The sequence below is a fragment of the Hippopotamus amphibius genome, chromosome 1 (assembly GCF_030028045.1).
Source record: "Hippopotamus amphibius kiboko isolate mHipAmp2 chromosome 1, mHipAmp2.hap2, whole genome shotgun sequence".
Taxonomy (NCBI): Eukaryota; Metazoa; Chordata; class Mammalia; order Artiodactyla; family Hippopotamidae; genus Hippopotamus; species Hippopotamus amphibius.
The window spans coordinates 119,242,688-119,262,112 of NC_080186.1; the positions used below are offsets into that span (position 1 = coordinate 119,242,688).

General features: G+C 52.6%; 1 protein-coding gene across 3 annotated transcripts; it reads right to left on the bottom strand.

The window, feature by feature from the left end:
- Positions 1 to 14: 14 nt before the first annotated feature.
- On the bottom strand, positions 15 to 9,923 carry HDGF (heparin binding growth factor). Of its 3 annotated transcripts, none has more exons than XM_057726969.1 (6): positions 9,521 to 9,923; positions 3,238 to 3,314; positions 2,955 to 3,093; positions 2,077 to 2,262; positions 1,581 to 1,804; positions 15 to 534 (listed from the first exon to the last, which is right to left on the bottom strand). In XM_057726969.1, exons 1-6 carry the CDS (start codon positions 9,605 to 9,607, stop codon positions 492 to 494), a joined length of 756 nt encoding a protein of 251 aa, XP_057582952.1. In that variant the 5' UTR covers positions 9,608 to 9,923; the 3' UTR covers positions 15 to 491. The 3 variants fall into 3 exon arrangements, with proteins under 3 accessions (XP_057582952.1, XP_057582960.1, XP_057582970.1); XM_057726977.1 differs by having other exon boundaries at positions 15 to 1,376; positions 9,521 to 9,921; XM_057726987.1 differs by lacking the exon at positions 9,521 to 9,923 and adding an exon at positions 6,097 to 6,327.
- Between the last annotated feature and the right edge of the window lie 9,502 nt (positions 9,924 to 19,425).

Below are 19,425 nucleotides of genomic sequence, written 5' to 3' on the forward strand. Positions count from 1 at the left end.
GTCAAAATCCAATGTAGTAATCAATGGGTTTTATTTTCCTAGAACTGAAATCATCTACGTTCTCAAAGCTAAACTTCCAAAGCTACAGTCAGCAATTTTTCATCAGAGCCCAAGGGAGAGGGGCAAGGGTGAAAGAGACGAGACGGAAGAGGCAAATAGACCACTTAGAAAGAGGTTGGGTGAGGGCGCTTATTTCCCTCCGGCCTCTCAGTGGGTTACAAGTTGGATCTGGTGACAACACTGAAGGGACCAGGTGAGGGTATGTGGATGGGAAATTACACCAGAAGGAACACCAAAGCCCCAACTACAACAAGAAGAGTCATCAAGCCCCAAACAGAAGGGGAGCCTCCGAGTGCACCTCAGAAACGGGGGCAACAGTGGGGAAGAAAGGAGCAGAGTGGGGGGCACACAAAGGGTTGGGGGGGGTCTTTAAAATTTTTTTTTGTAATTTTCTTTTATTAAAAACATTTCCTAAAAAATTGTCTTTTCCTTTATGTCTGGGTGACGTATGTGACTGTAGGCTGGCCTTGAGCACTGTGGGGAGAGGGAAAAGGGCAGCTAAGGGTCTCCCCAGGGCATCCCAGCTCTGGCCTGAGATCTAAAGGTGGATGGATACTCCTCAACACTCCTACCCAAGCTGGGTGAAGTCCACCCTTCAGATCTCAGGTCTTTGACCCAAAGAACTTGGAAGACCCCAAATCTTTTAATGATAAACTGCAACTCCCATAACACCTGGGATTGGTGTAAGAGAATGGGTACTGTCAACCATCAAGGATTCATGGAAGGGAGCCTCTCCCCCACAAGCTGTCCCACTTTCCATGACTCCAGGCAGCTGGGATAACAGGTGTGGGAGGGAGGGACAGGGGCTCAAGGAGATGCCACTCTCTTGCCCACTCCCCCACCCCAATTTGAAGATTGCCCCTCCCAGGCCCCAGAAGCCCACCATGCTATTTATTCTCCATCCCTTCCACTCATGGCCCTGATCCCAACCGACCCAGAGGTCTATAATGCCCGGGGAAGGGGGAGAGGGGTGTCAGGAGATGGAAATAGCTGGTCCGGGCCCTAACAGATATACTGGGAAACAGCTCCAGGCAGGGAGGGACACAATGGCCTCATCTCATCCCACAGAGCAGAAGACATGGACCTGACTCAGGTCACGGGGTGCAGGGACATGGAGGCGAGGGCCAGGTAGCCTGCCCCATCTGGGTCAATCTCCAGGGTCTGAGCTCAGAAGGGGGAGAGTGAGTGGAAGAGGAGAGTGGATTTGGGTGGGGAAGGGGTTCCCAGTTTGCAGGCCATGGCCAGTTTCCCCAGTAGCACCCAGACAGCAGCAGGAACGGGGCGGGGGCTCCTCTTGAAACATTGGTGGCTACAGGCTGCGGGGGAGGGTTGGAGGGGAGAAGGGTTAATGGTGTGGTCTTGGCCTGGCCAGGCCCCAGCCAGTGCCGGCCTCCTGGGAGAGCCCACCCTGCCTCCCGAGAGGCTGGCTGCTGCAGGCCCTCCTCCGCCTCCGCCTCCTCCTCTCAGCAGGTGGCTGGGCCCTCCCAGCCCAACTGCCAAGGGGCGGGGGGCTCACTCACCTCTCATGATCTCTGATGCCTGGGGCCTCAGCATCTTCCTTGGCAGCCTCTTCCTCTTCTTCCTCCTCTTCTTCTTCCGGAGGAGGCCCCCGGCCAGAGCCGGGCTCAGAGGGGGTGCTGTTCTTCTCTGCCTCCACCAGAAGGGGCCTCTCACCCTCCAAGGGGGCCCCTTCCTTCTCCTCCCCTTCGGGGTCTTCTGCCTCCCTGGGACGTTTGAGGGAGTCCTGGACAGGATTGGCAGAGATGAGGTGGGCTGAGACTAGAGAGGGAGGACGCCAGCCTCCCTCGCCTTTCCCCAGACGCTCCTTCCTGGGCAGATCCACAATCCTCCAGCCCTCTGCTACCTAAGATGTCTCCCGTGTCCCATCTTCTCAACCAGAGACTCCCCAAGACGAGCGGCTGAGTCTATCTCTTAGCCTGGGCACTCCCTGAAGCAGCAGGAACGTCTCTCCTCAGACGAGGAGCCTTGCTCCTGGGCCGCAGGGGGGGCACTCACCTCCAGCAGGTCTCCTGCTCGCCTCTTCAGTGCCCCCTTCTCATTCTTCTCCTTGGCCGGCTCGTCGATGACCAGCTTCCCTTCCTCATCACTGCTCCCCTCGGCATTCCCCTTCTTGTCGCCATCCCCCTCGGCGGGCTCGGGCTCGGGCTCGGGCTCTTGCACGCAGCTCTTTTTCTGGGAGGACTGCGGCGGAGACAGCAGAGGCTGAGTGGCACCAGCGGCTGCTGCGCTGGGCCCCCTCCCCAGACCCCGCCCTCGGCCACTCGCTCCTTCCTTCTCCCACCTCGCCCCCGCCCCCACCCAGGTGCCCAGTCTCACAAGTGATTTGAGACCCACCTCTGTCGGATTAGCCCCGGGGTAAACCCACTGGCCGGGCAGGCAGGGCTCTGTGCAGGAGGGGGGAGGGCTGGAGCAGGAGGCAAAACCTCGGGTCAACTTCTCCCAAAGGGAGCTGGGACCCTTTCCCCGCCGACCCCCGCCCCCCACCCTCCCGCCTCATCCTGCCCGGCTCACGAGCACCTCCTCCTGGAAGCCTTTGCGGAGAGAGTTAAGGCCACATCCTGTACTCACGCTGGGCCTCCCCCAGGCCTGTCCCCACTTACCGCCTCCATCCTGTCCTTGCCCCCCCAGGCGCTGTCTAACAAGTGGCCCCTCACCACAACGACATCACACTCCCATGACCCCATCCCCTCTTGCAGGAAGCCTCCCCCACCCCCCACCCCATGAGCGCCTACTCTGAAAGCCCTGGTGTTGGTTTCTGAGCCCCCCCCCCCCCCGTTCCTGAAGACTAAGCATCACATGTGGGCCCGGGGGGCTTCCGGCACCTACGGCCATGCCTGCTCTCCAGGGGGTCTCTGGGGCAGACAGCAGCTCACCTGGTAGCCAGAAGCCTTGACGGTGGGGTTGTTCTCGATCTCCCACAGCCCCTCGCTGAACCCTTTCCTCTTGTTGGGCTTGCCAAACTTCTCCTTGGACTCCTCGTAAGGGAAGAGGTCTTTGGGGCCCAGGAATGCCCTGGTGAGAGATGGGAGACTGTGCTCTCGAGTCCCTCACCGCATCGGAGCTGCGCAGCCCAGCAGGGAGGGGGTGCCATCACCACCGCTCTTTCCCCAAAGTGGTCCCCCCCACGGCCCTCCCCACCTCTGCCCCCTCACTCACGTCTCGTGGGTCCCGAAAAAAAAGACTTGGTATTTGTTGGCTGTTGATTTCACGGCAGCCTCAGGCATCTCATCAATCTGAGAGCAACGTGAGGAAAGCGAGCGTGAGCTGGAGTCCTGAGGTCACGAATTCGGGGCTGTAGGGTAGGGGCTGGGGGACTGACCTCTACGGCACATTTGTGAGAAATCAGACCAAGAGGGACCCAGGGTTAGGGGTTTCTGAACCATTTCTAGCAGTGGAACTTTGTTCAAAAGAAGTCAGACATAAAAGCCCAGCAGAACACCCCACCCCCACCCCCGCAAAGCAAACAGCATCCCTAAACAGATCCTGTCCATAAGTCTCCATGTCTTTGCCATCACCCTGGTCCAACCACTGTCGCCTCTTGCCTGGACCGAAACCACGGCCTCCATCTCTTCTCTCAGCCTCCATTCTTGCCCCACTACACCCCATCCTCCACACTGCAGCCAGAGGGGACCTTCCCAAGTGCGGACCTGAGCACTTCATTCCCCCTGCTAGAAACCTTTCGGTGGCTCGTCAGGACTCTAGGCCCTACCCCTTCACCACTCTCGGTAATGTCAAGGTCTGAATTCCAATGCTGCCACCTGTATTTGTATGACCTTGGGCAACTTACAGAACCTGTTTCCTCAACTGTAAAACAGAGACAGTCACAGTACTTATGCCATAGGGCTGTAAGGATTAAATGATCATAATGTGGTACGTCCCGCATGTGTGCTTCCTGCTTTCATCATCCTCGCCCAGTACCCTGCCCTTCTGCTCTCCACTCCAGCCACACGCATCTGTCAGTCTCCTACACTCACTAACTCCTGATCAGCCTTCCAACCTCAGCTGCATCGTCACTTCCTCCAGAAGGCTTCCCCATCTCTCCCAACCTGGTCGGCTTCCCGGATAAAACTCTCAGCACCTCTCTCTCACAGTGCTTTTCACAACTCCAATTTCCCAGTTCTTCATATTACCAACTGATGAACGCCTATGGGGACCATACTTGCCCCGAGATCACAGAGGTCTGTTTATATGCCCAGCACAGTGCCCAGCACCCAGCGGGGGCACAGTGAAGACTTGCTGAGTCAACTCTGTGAAACAGACAAAAGCAGACCGCTCTGCCTGTTCAATATCCCCCATCAGCAGCAGCTCCAAAAGACTTCTGGGGAACTCTTTGAAAGCTATGTGACACAGTGACACTCTCTCATTTTACAGACGATAAAACTGAGGGCTGAGGCCCAGAGAAGAAAAGTGATCTTCCCAAGATGACAGGACAAGTTAGTGAGGGCCAGATTTCAGAACCAGAGCTCCTGACTGGATCCTCTGCCTCAAATGTCCTGGGGGCGTGAGGGATGCTGTGGTGGAGAAGGTGCAGAGGTCTGAGGTCAGGGAAATGGTGAGGGGCAGTGGCCCAGAAAGCCTCTCCCAGATCAGGCCCTAGAAGCCCAGGCCAAGCTTAGTTGGGGGGGAGGGGGCCAGGGGAGGGGGGAGACTACAACTCCCAGCAACACTTGCAGCAGCCCCGGCCGCCTGGCTTCCCGCCAGACAGAGGCCAGGTGGCCATGTTGACTGGGGCCCTGGGCGCAGATAGGAAAGAGAGCGACAGGCCAAGGCAGTGATTAAACACACAGAGACTCGGATAGAGTGCCTGACTGGGGGCCTGGGGAGACAGGGAGGCTGGGTGGATGGAAATAAGCTGAGACACACCCAGGAGAGGGGGCGGAACCTGGGCAGGAATCTGAGGGGCATCTTGCTCCAGACATGGAGTCTTCAGGCTCCTGAGCACCTCCCCCCTTGTCCTGTGGCCTCTGGGGACAGAGGTCCAGCCCCTCCCCCCACAAGAAGGCCCAGCACCAACTGGGCCCTCCCCACGACCAGGAGACACTGGGGTGTGAGAACAGGGGGGTGGAAAGGCACGCTGTCCCCCACCCCAGCTCAATCCCCATCGCCATGACAACCCAACCCCGCCCCCGGGGCCACTCAGCAACCAGGAATGTGGCTGCCCCTCCCCCCCAGGCCCTCTCTCCAGATTGGGGAGGAGGGGACGCTACCACACACCCCACCCCCCAGCCTGGAGTCTGGCACCTGGGTCCCCGGCTGTGCCTGAAACCACAGCTAGGGCTGTGGGCCGGGGCCCTTCTCAGGAAGCCAGAGCTGGGGTGTGGGTGGAGGAGGAGCCAGCCCTCCGCCAGGACACCTGGATCCTGTTGCCAGATAGCTCCCCACCCTCCTCTCAGAGGGGGGAGCAAAAAATAAAATGAGAGGCTCCAGGGCTTAGAGATCCCAGGAGACACGCAAAGGACAATAATAGCAAAAGCCCTTTCCTAGGCCTCCTCTTGGTGGATCTTTGTACACCAGGAAAGAGGGCAGGGAGTAGGGGAATATCTAAGGGTCCCAGCTGGGAACGACGTTGGGCTCTGTATTTTCAGTGCCATACTTGAGCCTGGGCATTCACAGGCTTGTAGAAAACATGTGATGAAAGGGGAGAAACTGAGGCTCAGGAAAGGGGGTGGGGCGCGTGAAGGGGTCAGAAACAGGAGGTTCTCTCAAGGATCTCAGACCAGGTAAAGCAGCGCTCTGACCATCAGTCTCTTTCCCATGGGAAGTAAACTCAAAGAGAGGTAGCTGAACGCTGTGACAGGGGATCCAGGAGGCCACCAGCTGCCCAGCCTCAGGGGCGGGGGAGAAACAAAAGAATGGATGGGAATTAAAAATAGACAGAACGAGACACACCAGATATACCCGCCCTGCTGACTTCTAGCCAAATAAAGGGTGGGTCGAGTAGAAAGGGAGAGGCCAGGGACCTGGGCAAGATGGGCATCTACCCCCAAAGGGTAATGCCACCCAACCCCACCTCACCTTGAGTGTAGGCACCTGTGGCGGAAGGGCCAGGAGAGGCACGCTCTTTTCACTTAATGGAATTCCCAACCCCTCACCCCAAAAGGGGGAGAGATTCCTCCTCTCCTGGACCCTTCATCCTTCAAGCCACAAAGGAAATGTCTTCCTGCACTGGGAAGGGAAGGGAGGTTCTTCGCCGACAATGCAGAGGACATGAGGTCTCAGGGGAGGCCTGCACCCCTCAGACAGACGTGTGCCTCCCAGGCGGTGCCTTTATATTCAGGCTGTGACTCAGAACCAGTGAGTCAAGGCTAAGTGGGTCAGGGCGGGGCCAGATGAGTGCTGGGGACCCACTGCACCTCCCACCCCGGGTGACAGGGGAGGGGGCTCTGCTACTTCTCGGCCATTTCAGCAATCTGGGCAAGTGACTTCCCCCTGGCTGGGGCTCGCCCACTCCCACCCCGCCTCTGCTCTTGCCTCGTTCCATCAGAGAGGCCTGGGCACAAGAAGGCCCACCCTCCCAGAGCCCACGGACACCTTCTACGGTCTGAAGGTCCCAGGGGAGGAGTGGAGAGAGAGGGGTGAGCGCCTCTCCCCCAGCCTCATGCCAAATCCAGGCCCAGGGGTGCCTGTTCAGCACAGAGAGGGAGGCAGCAAAGGCGGCTAAGCCCACACTGACTGCCAGCCAGGGTTCTGACCACCACACCCAAGGCCCAGGCCTGACCTGACCCAGGAACCGGAAAATCTGGGGCAGGAGACAGTTGGGGCCAGGAAAGTGTGGCAAGCCCAAGAGGCAGAAAAGAGAAGGTGGTGTCTGGATGTGGGGGAGGGGCAGAAGGAGGAAAGATGGGTGAGGCCCTCTGGCTGCTCAGGTTTTCTGGGACTGTGAAACAGCAAGTGGAGAAAGGAGGAAGGAACCTAAGGGGAAAAATCCGTGAGTCCTGGAGGTTAATTGTTAAGTGCTTGGAGATCCCCCAGGAAGTCAGGCAGGAGGAAGAGGAAAGTAGAAGGTTAAGATGGAGTCACACCATCCTTCCAGGTAGGTCTTGACTAGCACGTGGTCCCTCTGGCTGGACTCTCCAAGCACTGGGTTGTTCCAGTCTCACCCAGAGTCAGTCATCCTCCCCAGAAGCAGGGGCTGAGGGAGGAAAGCCCACACAGTGGCCTTCACCATGGCTGAGGACTCTGGTTGCCTATTAGATGGGGGCAGTCAGCAAGGCCCCCCTACTCCTCCTCCATCTCAGGAGGAGCCAAGCCCCTTCAGGCTCTGCTGCTCAACGGACTAAGACAGACTCCAAGGATGGTAAGGAGACTCAGATTTCTCTGTTCTTTTGGTGTTCAAGGAGAATGTACTCAGAAGATAACAACTTTGGGTGTACCACTCCCTCCAATTTTCAGAATCAAGACCCAGAGCACAGGCAAAGGGTGGAGTCCTATCTCTTTGGGATCTAGTCTGATATTCTCCCAACCCTAAGTTTATCTAAAGGGTCCAGGCCTCAACAGAGCAACAGACTGCCTCCCTGTCCCACCCTTCTGTCCTGGAGGCCCAGGGTGAAGAGAAGAAATGAACAGCATCCCCAGTCCAAAGGCCATGAGAAACCTGAAGGTCTTCTTCACAGGGGCCAGTGTGGGTCCATATGGGGCCCCCTTTCTCTCTTCCCTGCAGTCTGAAGGGGTTTCCTGCAATTCCAGCGGCGTCCCCTCCCCAGTGTCTGGACTTTGTCCCACCGCCAGGAGGTAGGAGCAGTAGAGACCTGGGCTCAGTTCTTGCCCTGCCCACCAGGACCCTGGCATCTGGACCAAGAAGCCAGATGGATTAAAGGTGAAGGGTAAAGTACACAAGTGTTCACCATACCACACACACACACACACACACACACACACACGCACACACAAGGCTGTCCATGGCTGCTTCCTCACACTGCCCCCCGCCCCCAAATCTCCTAGGAGGCCCTGGAAGCTGGGAGAGCCCTGCTTCACTCTGTACTTCACTCCCATTCCAGAGGCCAGACATCTAGAAGTTTCAGGGAACGAAGAGCTCAAGGCATATGGGATTAGGCACATTCCTCAGGAGAGGGTACTGAGTGAAGAAGGGTCTCCTGTATTTTCTTGGAGTGGCCCCAAAGTTGGTCTGGACACTCTGAACAGGACCTAAGGGGGCCTGGGGTAACTTCCTAGGCTCAGAGCAGGGCCTGGCCCAGATGAACACACAGACTCACGTGGAAAAGAGCAACCCACAACCATAAGGCAGTGCTGCACTTGGCCCCCTTGCCCAGAAGACTCCCTCCCTCTACTCCTCTCTGTCCTTGGATTTCACTCTATATCCTCTAGGGCCAAAGGCCTCTCTCTACACCAACTTTGAAATAAGTTGCCAGAGGCACTGTCCCCTGTGACAGCCCCAACCTCCTCCAGCACCCTCTGGCAACCTCCCTTACTCCTCACTTCACCTGTCTCAGTTCTTAGAAGAAACAGGAGGACGGTGCCAGGCTGGGCTTTGGGGCCCCACCTTCCTACCTGGCCAGGTGCTGGGGCGGGGAGGGGGTGGGGGCGCCTCATATTGGCGGGCTGAGTCAACCACATGGCAGGCTGGGCCGTTCTGGCGGGAGAGGCTCAAAAACGGGGAGGAGAAGCAACTCGGGTTCCCCCCCACCTCCACTAAGAGGCAGGGCAGTCTGGACTGGACTTCTCAATCCCACAAGGGCTCTGCCACCCTCAGCCCCAAATCTGAGTTGGCAGCATACGGAGGAATATTTTTGTGTGGCTGAGGAGTGAAGGGTACTAGCGGGTAATTTCCAAGCCAGAAAGAGCCTCTCTTCCGCCGCCCCCCAACGATCCCTCGACCCTCCCAACTTCAGACCTCTTACGGATGCACTGAACCAAAGTTTTCTAGAAGCGCTCTCCACCTCCATCTATCCTTTTCTGGGCCGAGATCCTTCTTAACCACCTAATCTAGGAAGAGGAGAGTCTGAACTGGGGGGGAACAATCAGAGAAGAAACTGGGGGTCTCTAAGGGGGTCCCTGAGGGGGGTAGCGGTGGCGCCTGGGGGGAGGTAGGGGGTGGGAGGAGTTACACGACGGGCCCAAACCCGGGCAGCGCGCCCGAAACCTCCGGGAGTATGGGATGGGGGCTGGGGGCGGAACTGAGCACGCGGAGCCGGGGGCCGGGAAGTGACCGGCGCCCTCGAATCCCCACGCCGCGCACACGCCACTACGCGCGGACGCCGTGTGGCCAGGTGCTCGCCGCCGCCGCCACCCCCCCCCCCACCCCGCCTCCACCATTATGTAACCGGCGGGTGGGCTTGGAGTCGCTCGAGAAAGATTCGGGGACTCAGACGCCCCCCGCCCCCACTCCCACCCCTCCTCCGCGCGGAGCGCTCGTGCCCTCCCGGGTGTTACGCAACCCAAGCCTGGAGGTGGACAGGGGGCGGCGGGCCGCGCTGCTCACCCGGGCCGGCCAGTGCGGGTAGCCCTTCATCTTGGCGAACACCAGGTCCCCGCATTTGTACTCCTTCTGCCGGTTGGATCGCGACATGGCGGGGCTCCGGGCGCCCCGGGCTCCGCGCCGGGCCGGAAAGCGCGAGCCCAAGTTTGCGCGTGCGGCGGTGGCGGCGCCGCTCCGCTCCGGCCCTCGCGCGGCCCCCGCCTCGATGGTGGCCCCCGGCCCGGGCTCCGGCGCGGCCACGGCGTCTCCGCCCGCGCGCCGCACGGACGGGGCGGGCGCGGATCGGGGGCAACGCTCCGGCGCGAAGGGTGCGCGCTCGTGCAGTTGTTTGTGTTTGAAATTCAGTTGCTCCCTCCGCTGCGCGAGGCCTCTTCCTCCACCCCCCGCCCGGTCCCCACTCCTCCTCCTCCTCCCTCCTCCCTTTCCCACTCCTCCTCCTCCCCCCTCGGCGCTCCCTCCCGCGGCGGTTTGATGCGCGCAGCTTCTTGACGCCCTGTGCCTGCCACTGCCCGACGCCCAACCTGGAGCCGCCTGGCGGTGCGCGGCGACACAGGCCTGAGGAGCCGATCGCCGAGCAAGCCGAGTAGGCTTTGTGTGCCCGCTGTCGGTGGGTGCCCGCCCGGGAGGAGCTGGCGCCCGGCTGGACGGAGCGGCCTGGCGCCCCTCCCCCGGCCCCGCGGGGCGCTCCCAGCCGCGGCTTCGGAGCAGCCAAGTGTCGACGTTTAGGCGCAGTGCCTCCCTGCCCTCGGCTGCGTCCCTATCCACGAATGTTTGCTCGGCACCCGGTGCGTGGCAGCGTGCTGGGCGCCGGGGCGAGGGCTGGGCACCGCGCCCCTGAGCGCACGGAGGTTCGGCCTGGACCTCGACGTGCTTGCAGTCTGTGGGGTGGCCCCCGAAACGTCCTGGATTGCGCCCTACGACGGCATTTGTGGAAGGTGGTATCGAGAAGGTGTCCGAGGGGTTGTGGCACAAAGTGGCCACGTTCCATGTGCATTAGACAGGTCTCGGTTCTCTGCTACTTCTTGGCAAAAGACATCTCGGCTTTACCACCAGCTAAGCCCGCAAAGATGAGCTGTGTTCTAGTGGGAAGAGACAGTAGAATGCCACGAAATCCCAAACCATCCATAAAACATGAAGTCACTACCTCTCTTGGGGAGGTGAGAGTGGGGGAGAATCTGGGAAGGCTTCACAAAAGTGGTGACTTTGAGTTGAGCCTTAAAGGACGAGTGTAATTTTGCTGGATTCCAGAGACTACATTTTAGCCTAGGTTATATGTTAAGAACTGATAGAGCCAAAACGAATTCAGGTCTCTTACCATTAAGCCAAACAAGACTTTGCCGTAATTACATCTTTGATTTGCTGTCACTATATTGGTCTTGGATTTACCTAAATTCCAGACACCTTTGGTAATTTAGAAATAAGGTGTTTAGATCTTATACTATAGTATGTCCAGATCATTAAAATTTTTCAACAAAACATTCTAGGTTGGAAGTGATAAAATATGTGTCTTTCTTCCCACAAATATCCTGATCCTACTTAAAAGCATATGCAAAAGTCTCCCTGAAAAAGAAGTGCAGGATGAAACCAAAAGGCCCAGGCCCACATCCTACCCTGCTGTTCACTAGCCATGAGACCTTGGGCTAACCCCTGAACTTCTCGCTGAGCCTCGGTTTCTTCAGCTGCAAGATGGGCTCACATAACTTTCCTGCCAACATCATAGACATGGAATGCCTGCTTATCATTAGCCGAAGCCTGACCTTGCTGCCTGCAGTCCTTTATATCAGTTGGTTGTCCTTAGGTCCATGGCAATCCATTTCACAAGTTTGGCCTTTATAAAATGTGGTCTCTCAGCATAGTCCCACCTTGTGATAGGAGTCCCTCTGGCCCTGTCCACAGGCGCTGCTGGCATGGCAGGGCACCCTGCAAGGTCCTCATGCCTGCCCTCAGCCACAGACTTGTCGCTTTGCTTCAATAGCAAATCCAAACTTGTTGCAACAGGGCAGCTAGATCCCAGCTGGTGTTTACTCTACCATGCATTCCAGTTTGAAATGCAGTGGATGTGATAGTCCAGATTCTGTCAGGCGAATACCTTTCTTTGTTGTTCCTATTGTTAGGAGAGAACCTTGTCACAAGTTCTTAGAGATGTTTCAGTAAACCCCGTGCCACAATTGGTTTCCTTTTATTTAGTATCCAGGCAAGTATTATAAATATGCCGTTTCAGTGCAACAAACATGTTTTTTAAAAACTATTTTCCAATTTAGCACACCCCAGTTTAGTTTAAACCAAAGACTCCTATCCATTTCTCCACTTTGTTGCATGGAGATGGCAATAAGGCTTCTAAAATTCTTTTTTGCAACAAATCTCTTGGGCCTGTCATTCAGTCTACCATGCAGATGCTGGTTGCAATAAAACAACCAGGGTTCCCTTTGTTGCAGTAATCTCCCAGGCCTTGGTTGCAATTTAATATCCAAGTTCTCTTTACAATAACATCATCAACCAATTCCCAGCTGCCCCTAACAACCAAGCCAAGAGCCACAGAGGGTCAGTTACAGGGGCGGGCATCAGCCTGCTTCCCCTGGGATTCAGATCTTAGTGCTTTGCAGACTTTAATGTGCAAATGAATCACCTGGGGATCCTCTTAAAAAGCAGATTCTGACTTGGTAGGTTTGGGGTGCCTGCATTTCTATTTTATCACTCAAGGTGCTGCTGCCGCTTTGGACCTCCATTTGATTAGTAAGGTCTAAAACACAGGTCACAAGCCCCCCGAATCTAGCCCAGCTTGGAACCAATTTAAAGATGTCTCAGTGAAATGATCCCTTTGATGCTGGTGCTTGATTCTACATTTGTGTGGGAGGGAAGTCAAGACAGAAGTCAGTGGACTTGGGGCCCTAGAGCAGAGAAGACTTGGGGGTGCAGATCTAGCTCTAGGGTTTTGAAGTGAGTCTGGAGGAGCAAGATCAGGGAAGATGGTGGTGAGCTTATTTCTGTCCATGTCAGAAAGGAGGAACTGGCACAAGGAAGAGGTAATGTGGTCTAGTGGAAATAATCTGTGTTTGCATGTCAAGGGACCTGGGTTTGAAACTTGCTTTTAACAAATGACTCAGCTAGAATTTCTTTTTTTTTTTTTAAGGGATTTTCATCTTTTAATTAAGTAATTAATTAATTAATTAGGTTGCTTGGGTCTTAGTTGAGGCTTGGGGGCTTCTTAGTTGAGGCTTGGGGGCTCCTTAGTTGTTGCATGTGAACTCTTAGCTGTGGCATGCATGTGGGATCTAGTCCTTGACTAGGGAACCTCCCCCACCCCACCACCCCTCATTGGGACCTCAGAGTCTTAACCACTGCACCACCAGAGAAGTCTTTCAACTAGAATTTCTTTTCTTTTTTTTTTAAGGTTTTTTTTTTCAATGTATTTATTTATTTAATTTATTTATTGTTTGGCTGCGTTGGGTCTTTGTTGCTGTGCGCGGGCTTTCTCTAGTTGCAGTGAGCAGGGATACTCTTCGTTGTGGTGCGCGGGCTTCTCATTGCGGTGTCTTCTCTTGTTGCAGTGCATGGGCTCTAGAGCGCAAGCTCAGTAGTTGTGGCGTTGGGCTTAGTTGCTCTGTGGCATGTGGGCTCTCCCTGGGCCAGGGCTTGAACCCGTGTTCCCTGCGTTGGCAGGCAGATTCTTAACGACTGCATCACCAGGGAAGTCCCTCAACTAGAATTTCTAAACAAAATTTTCTTCCACTGCAAAAATACTAATACAAATAGCTACCTTTATGGAGTGGTTGTGAAGTGAAAAGGAGATTATCTGAGTGAAAACTTTACCTGCCCATTAGGTTCAAAGGAAATGTCAGCTTCCTTCCCTTTAACTCCTGAGAGAGAGTCAAGGGGTTTGGCTCCAGTCCCAGTCCTCGACACTGTGTGACCTGGTCCCTGTTACTATTTCTTGGCCCCGGTTACCCCTTCTGAAAATGGAGGAGAGAAAGATGGGTAGTTTAGACCAGTGGTTTTCAAAACCACCTCCATTGCCCCCTCCCACCGGTGCCTCCCAAAATAAGAATTCTTCCATGCTTTTATGCATTTTACGAGGAGTCAGAGTGGTTTGGAGTCAGAGATAACAGGGTCCAAGTACCTGCTCCACCACTGTGACACACTGTATCAGTTCAGGAAAACTACTTCACTACCCTCAGTCTCAGTTTGCATGTCTGTAAAATGGGTGAGTTTCAGTTTCCATGTCTAAAAAAGGGTTGTGATGAGGATTGAATGATTTTAATGTAAAGTGTTTTGAATAGAGCCAGAAACACAGTAAGTGCTTGATAAAATCAGTTATCACTGTATTTACCATATTAGACTCTGAGTACTATTTAGTTCAAGAAAATGGGTTCCTTTGCAGTGAGCCTCTAGGTACTAGCCTTATGCCCTAGTACTACAATGAATGCAGGTGTTCACATGGGCTTGGGAACACGTTTACCTGGGTTTGAGTCCCACTCCACCACTTCCCAACTGTGTGACCTGCTGCAAGTTACTCAACCTTTCTGTGCCTCAGTTTTCTCATCTGTAAAGGGGGATGTTGTTAAATCAATTAATACATATGGTATATGTAAGTGCTTAGAATAGGCTTGTGGGATCTTAGTTTCCAGACCTGGGATTGAACCCTGGCCCTCGGCAGTGAGAATGCTGAGTCCTAACCACTGGACCACCAGGGAATTCCCTTAGCTATTTTTCTTAAAAATGCTTATGTTTTATAACTCTTCTGTATATATAATATCTTGCATAATAAAATATATTTTTTTAATAAGAGGATTCTGTTTTTATTTTTATTTATTTATTTAATTTATTTTTTTGGCCGCCACACAGCTTGCGGGATCTGTCTCCCAACCAGGGACTGAACCCCGGGCCATGGTAGTGAAAGCCTGGAATCCTAACCACTAGGCCACCAGGGAACCCCTGCATTCTGTTTTTTTAAAAAGTTGAAAATCATTGGATTCATTCTCTAAAGCTATTCTTTTAAAATAAATGACTAAATTTAAATTTAAATTGGTTAAAACTAAATATTCCCTTCTTCAGTCACATGAGCCACTCTGTAAGTGCTCAGTGGCCTCATGTGGCTTTGGCTACTATATTGGACAGCGCAGATACAGAACATTTCCATTCTCTCAGAAAGTCCTATTGGACAGTGCTATTCCGAGGTCGTGCTTTCCACTTGAACTGTGCATTAGAGTCACTTGAAGAATTAAAAAATACCAATGCCTGGGCCCGACTCCTCAGAGTTTAGATTTAATTGGTTGACAGTGGAAGCTGTTAAAGTGTTTAGGCAGGAGAGAAACATGAGCAGAGGTGAACTTCTAGAAGTTTCATCTGCAGGCAGCATGGATGTGGAGGGGCTTAGAGTTGCCAGGTCATGGAGAGGGTACAGCGGTGGTCTCTGCTGATGGATGTGTGACCCCACATGTGGACAGGGCTCTGAACGCTCCCAGAGAGCTGTATTCCTGGGTCCTCTTCCCCACTCTTCCAAAGAATTATAGTGACAACGGCTCCTTGGCTCCTTAGCCCTCAAGGGAGAGAACTTCAGCCTTCACAGAACAGAAGGAGTCAGAGCATCTCAAGATCCCCATGAGGTGTAGATGCCATTTAAAAAATTCAGCTTAGGACTTCCCTTGTGGCGCAGTGGTTAAGAATCCGACTGCCAATGCAGGGGACACAGTTTCGAGCCCTGGTCCGGGAAGATCCCACATGCCTCAGAGCAACTAAGCCTGTGCGCCACAACTACTGAGCCTGTGCTCTAGAGCCTGCGAGCCACAACTACTGAGCCCACATACTGCAACTGGTAAAGCCCACGTGCCTAGAGCCTGTGCTCCGCAACAAGAGAAGCCACCACACTGAGAAGCCCATGCACCACAACGAAGAGTAGTCCCCACTCCCCACAACTAGAGAAAGCCTGTGCACAGCAACAAAGACCCAACGCAGCTCCCCCCCACCAAAAAAATAATAAAAATAAAATAAAGGGTGTAAAATGAAATAAAATAATTAAAAATTCTGCTTAATTTTTTGTATGTGTAATTATTATGTGTATTTGATACAAAATTTAGAAAGTCAGGAAGATAGTTTAGTGAAAAGTCATCTCATGTTACCCCTTCCTATCCCTTGCCACCCCAGTTTTCTTCTTAGAGGCAAAAATTCACTAATTTTTTTGTATGTGTTCTTCTAGTAATATTCTCCTTGTATAATTTTCAAGCAAATGCAGAGTTATCTATTTCCTTTACACAAATTGTAGCATCTCATATATACTGTTCTGCACTTTACTACCTTTTACTTAGCAATACATCTTGGGACTCCTTCCATTTCAGTCCACAAAGATTGTCCCCATTCATTTTAATGATTGCATAATAGTTCACAACATTTCTGTGTCATAAATGATTTAATCAGTCCCCTGTAGGTGGGTCTTTAGGTTTTTTCCTTACTTTTGGTAATATCAACAATAGTGTAGTTGGGACTTCTTAGGTGGCGCAGTGGTTAAGAATCCACCGGCCAATGCAGGGGACATGGGGTTCGATCCCTGTTCCAGGAAGATCTCACATGCCGTGGAGCAACTAAGTGAGCCACAACTATTGAGCCCATGTGCTGCAACTACTAAAGCCCACATGCCTAGAGCCCATGCTCCACAAGAGAAGCCACAGCAATGAGGAACCCACGCACCACAATAAAGAGTAGCCCCCACTTGCCAGAACTAGAGGGAGCCTGCGTGCAGCAACGAAGACCCAACACAGCCAATAAATAAATAAATTAATTAATTAAAAAAATACTGTAGTGAATAAAACTGTAGCATTTCATCTTTCAGGGGTGTGGATCCTTCACATTTTCTCTCCAATTTGCAAGATGAAAGAGGTCATTCACAGCAATGTTATTTGCAGGAGTTTGCTGACAAGTAGTGTTGGAAATAACCTTGCTACTTACAGACGAGGGTATCTAAGGTTGAATGAGAAGCCCCCGTTGTGTACAGCCACAAACCCCAGGTTTGTCTGCTTTCCCCTTGGTCCCTGAGATTTAAAGGAGTGAAGTCTGGGACCAGAGTCAGGCTGACAGAGTTGCTGTGGCTTCTGATCATGTCTGACCACACTCTTCAGCCCTTCTCCCACTCAGGGCATTGCTCTGAGACACCAGGGACCGGGGCCTGGGGAGGAGAGGAGTCTGGGAGGTGCAGGGGTGGGGAGGGGCCAAGGGCCCTTTTCTGATGATAAGACTGAGCCCTGATGGGTTCTTTGCGGGTGCCCCCCCACCCTGCCCCTTCAGGGGAGAGACAGCAGCAGTTTTGGCCCTGCTGCAGGAGGCTGATTATGGTTTCTGTGGGCACAGATGGCAATGGAGTTACTGAAAGGCCATTTCTGCCACCACATTGCCACGGGCTTGAAGCGTCATTCATTCACCCCCGCATGTATTCCTAGGGCATTGGTAGTTGCATTGGTAGTTGCTATGCCAGGCCCTGGGGGAGTGTTGGGGGAAAGGGGTGGGTCTGAAGATGAATAGGTGGCTGGTGGTGAGTAGTCTGGTCTCCAGCTTTCCTCCTGGAATCTCCCTTCCTGAGCATCCTGGGAATTCCCTTCACCTTGCTCCTATATTTTCTTTTTTTTTTTTAAATAAATTTATTTATTTATTATTTTTATTTTATTGGCTTTGTTGGCTCTCTTTTGCTGTGCGTGGGCTTTCGTTAGTTGCGGTGAGTGGGGGCTACTCTTCCTTGCGGTGCGCAGGCTCCTCATTACCGTGGCTTCTCTTGTTGCAGAGCACGGGCTCTAGGCGCATGGGCTTCAGTAGTTGCAGCACATGGGCTCAATAGTTGTGGCTCATGGGCTCTAAAGTGCAGGCTCAATAGTTGTGGCGCACGGGCTTAGCTGTTCCGCGGCATGTGGGATCTTCCTGGACCAGGGATCGAACCCGTGTCCCCTGCATTGGCAGGCGGATTCTCAACAACTGCGCCACCTAGGAAGCCCCTTTCCTATATGTTTCTCTTTCACGGTTAATCACCCCCTCCCCCCATTTTTCTTTGATAGAGCACATCCTCTGGTAGCTTCCTGTGTAAAGGCGCTTAGAATGGAAAATTTCAGTGACCTTACATGCCTGAAAATGTCTTTACCCTCCCACTTGACTGATAGTTTGGCTTGGTGTTGAATTCTAGGTTGGAAATATTTTTCCTTTGGATTTTTGAAGCTCTTGCTCCATTGTCATCTATGTTACATTCTGCCCTGGTCCATTTTAAGAGACCTGTTTCTTTTCTTTGGGAAGTTTCAGGATCTCCTCTTTGTCTTCAGTGTTCTGAAATTTCATATTGGTGTGGATCCTTTTTTATCCATTAGGCTGAGCAGTGGGCAGGCCCTTTCAATCAGTTCTGGAAAGTTTTCTGTAATTATTCCTTTGATGATTTCCTCCCCTGTTTTTTTTTTTTTTATTTGTTTTTGTTTGTTTTTTGCGCTCTTATTATTCAGATATTAGACTTTCTGGGCTGGTTCTCTGATTTTCTGAATTTTTCCCTTCCAACTCTACTAGTGAGAATTTTATTTGTGTGCTTATATTTTGATTTCTCATAAGCTGTATTTTATTTTTTGCTTGTTACTTTTTTACGGCATTCTTTTCTTGTTTCATGTATACAGTATTTTCTCTTATTTATCTGAGAAAATTGATAGGTTTTGAAAGTTTCTTCTCCCTGCACTTTCTCTATTTTTATTTGTTTGTTTTATCATTTATGTCAGAGTGCTTGTTCATTTTTAAGCGTGAGGGACTTAAGAAAGAGTTAGGGACTGAAAAGGCATCTTGTACCTATGGGCATGTGGTGGGGGCTTCTCAGTTGAGAACTTGAGTTGGGGGTTATCTGGCTGGGAAGTTTGTAGGGGGAATCTCTGATGCAGGATTCCACAGATCTTTCCTCTTGGGCTGAACATATTTTCCTGTGGAGATTCTTCCCAGGATCTGGCCTTTAGGGTAAAGGCCGGTGGCCAGTCTGCTGGGAGAAATAGGAGAAATAGGTCTGGGGTCTCAGTATTCCATGTGTATATTGCTTTAATTCCTTTGATTTCTGTAAAATACCTCTGCCCTTGACTGTGCCTGGTTTTCCCCATAGCAGAAACCCTCTGTTTTTTTCCCTTTGGGAAAAAAACCAAAACAAAAACCCTTCCTTTATTTATTCTGGGATTGGGAGAGGCAGTTTTCCACTAGCATGAAGTGGGGGAAGGCATTTAGGGATCTGTTTTTGGTTTTGGTTTTCAATCAATCAATTTATTTATTTATATTGGCTGCGTTGGGTCTCCATTGCTGCAAGCAGGCTTTCTCTAGTTGCAGTGAGCAGGGGCTACTCTTCATTGCTGTGTGCTGGGTTTTCATTTTGGTGGCTTCTCTTGTTGCGGAGCACAGGCTCTAGGCGCACGGGCTTCAGTAGCTGTGGCTCACGCGCTTAGTCGCTCTGAGGTGTGTGGAATCTTCCTGGAGCAGGGATCGAACCCGTGTCCCCTGCATTGGCAGGCGGATTCTTAACCACTGCACCACCAGGGGAGTCCTAACTGTTTGCTAACCAGCCTTCTCTTTTGTTTCCTTCCCTTCTCATTCACTTCCAGAGGTACTTGACCCCATCCCTCCTGAGCCTTCTGAGGTTTCTACAGGTACTTGAGATTGATTCTCACCGTTCCCCAAGGCCAGTTTGCTTCTCAGCTCTCTTGGATGTGCCAAGTCAGTACCACTGATGCATCTTGCTTTCCACCCTCCAAAATGTTGTTACTGTGATCCCCTCTTCTCATGTCCCCATCTTTGTGGGTTTAAATCTTTTCAAAATGATCTTTAATGACTTAAAAAAATTCTTTTAATTGACGTTTTAGTAGAATTTCAGGAGGGAAACAAATTAGATATGTCTATTCAATTCACTATCTTTAATGGAAGAC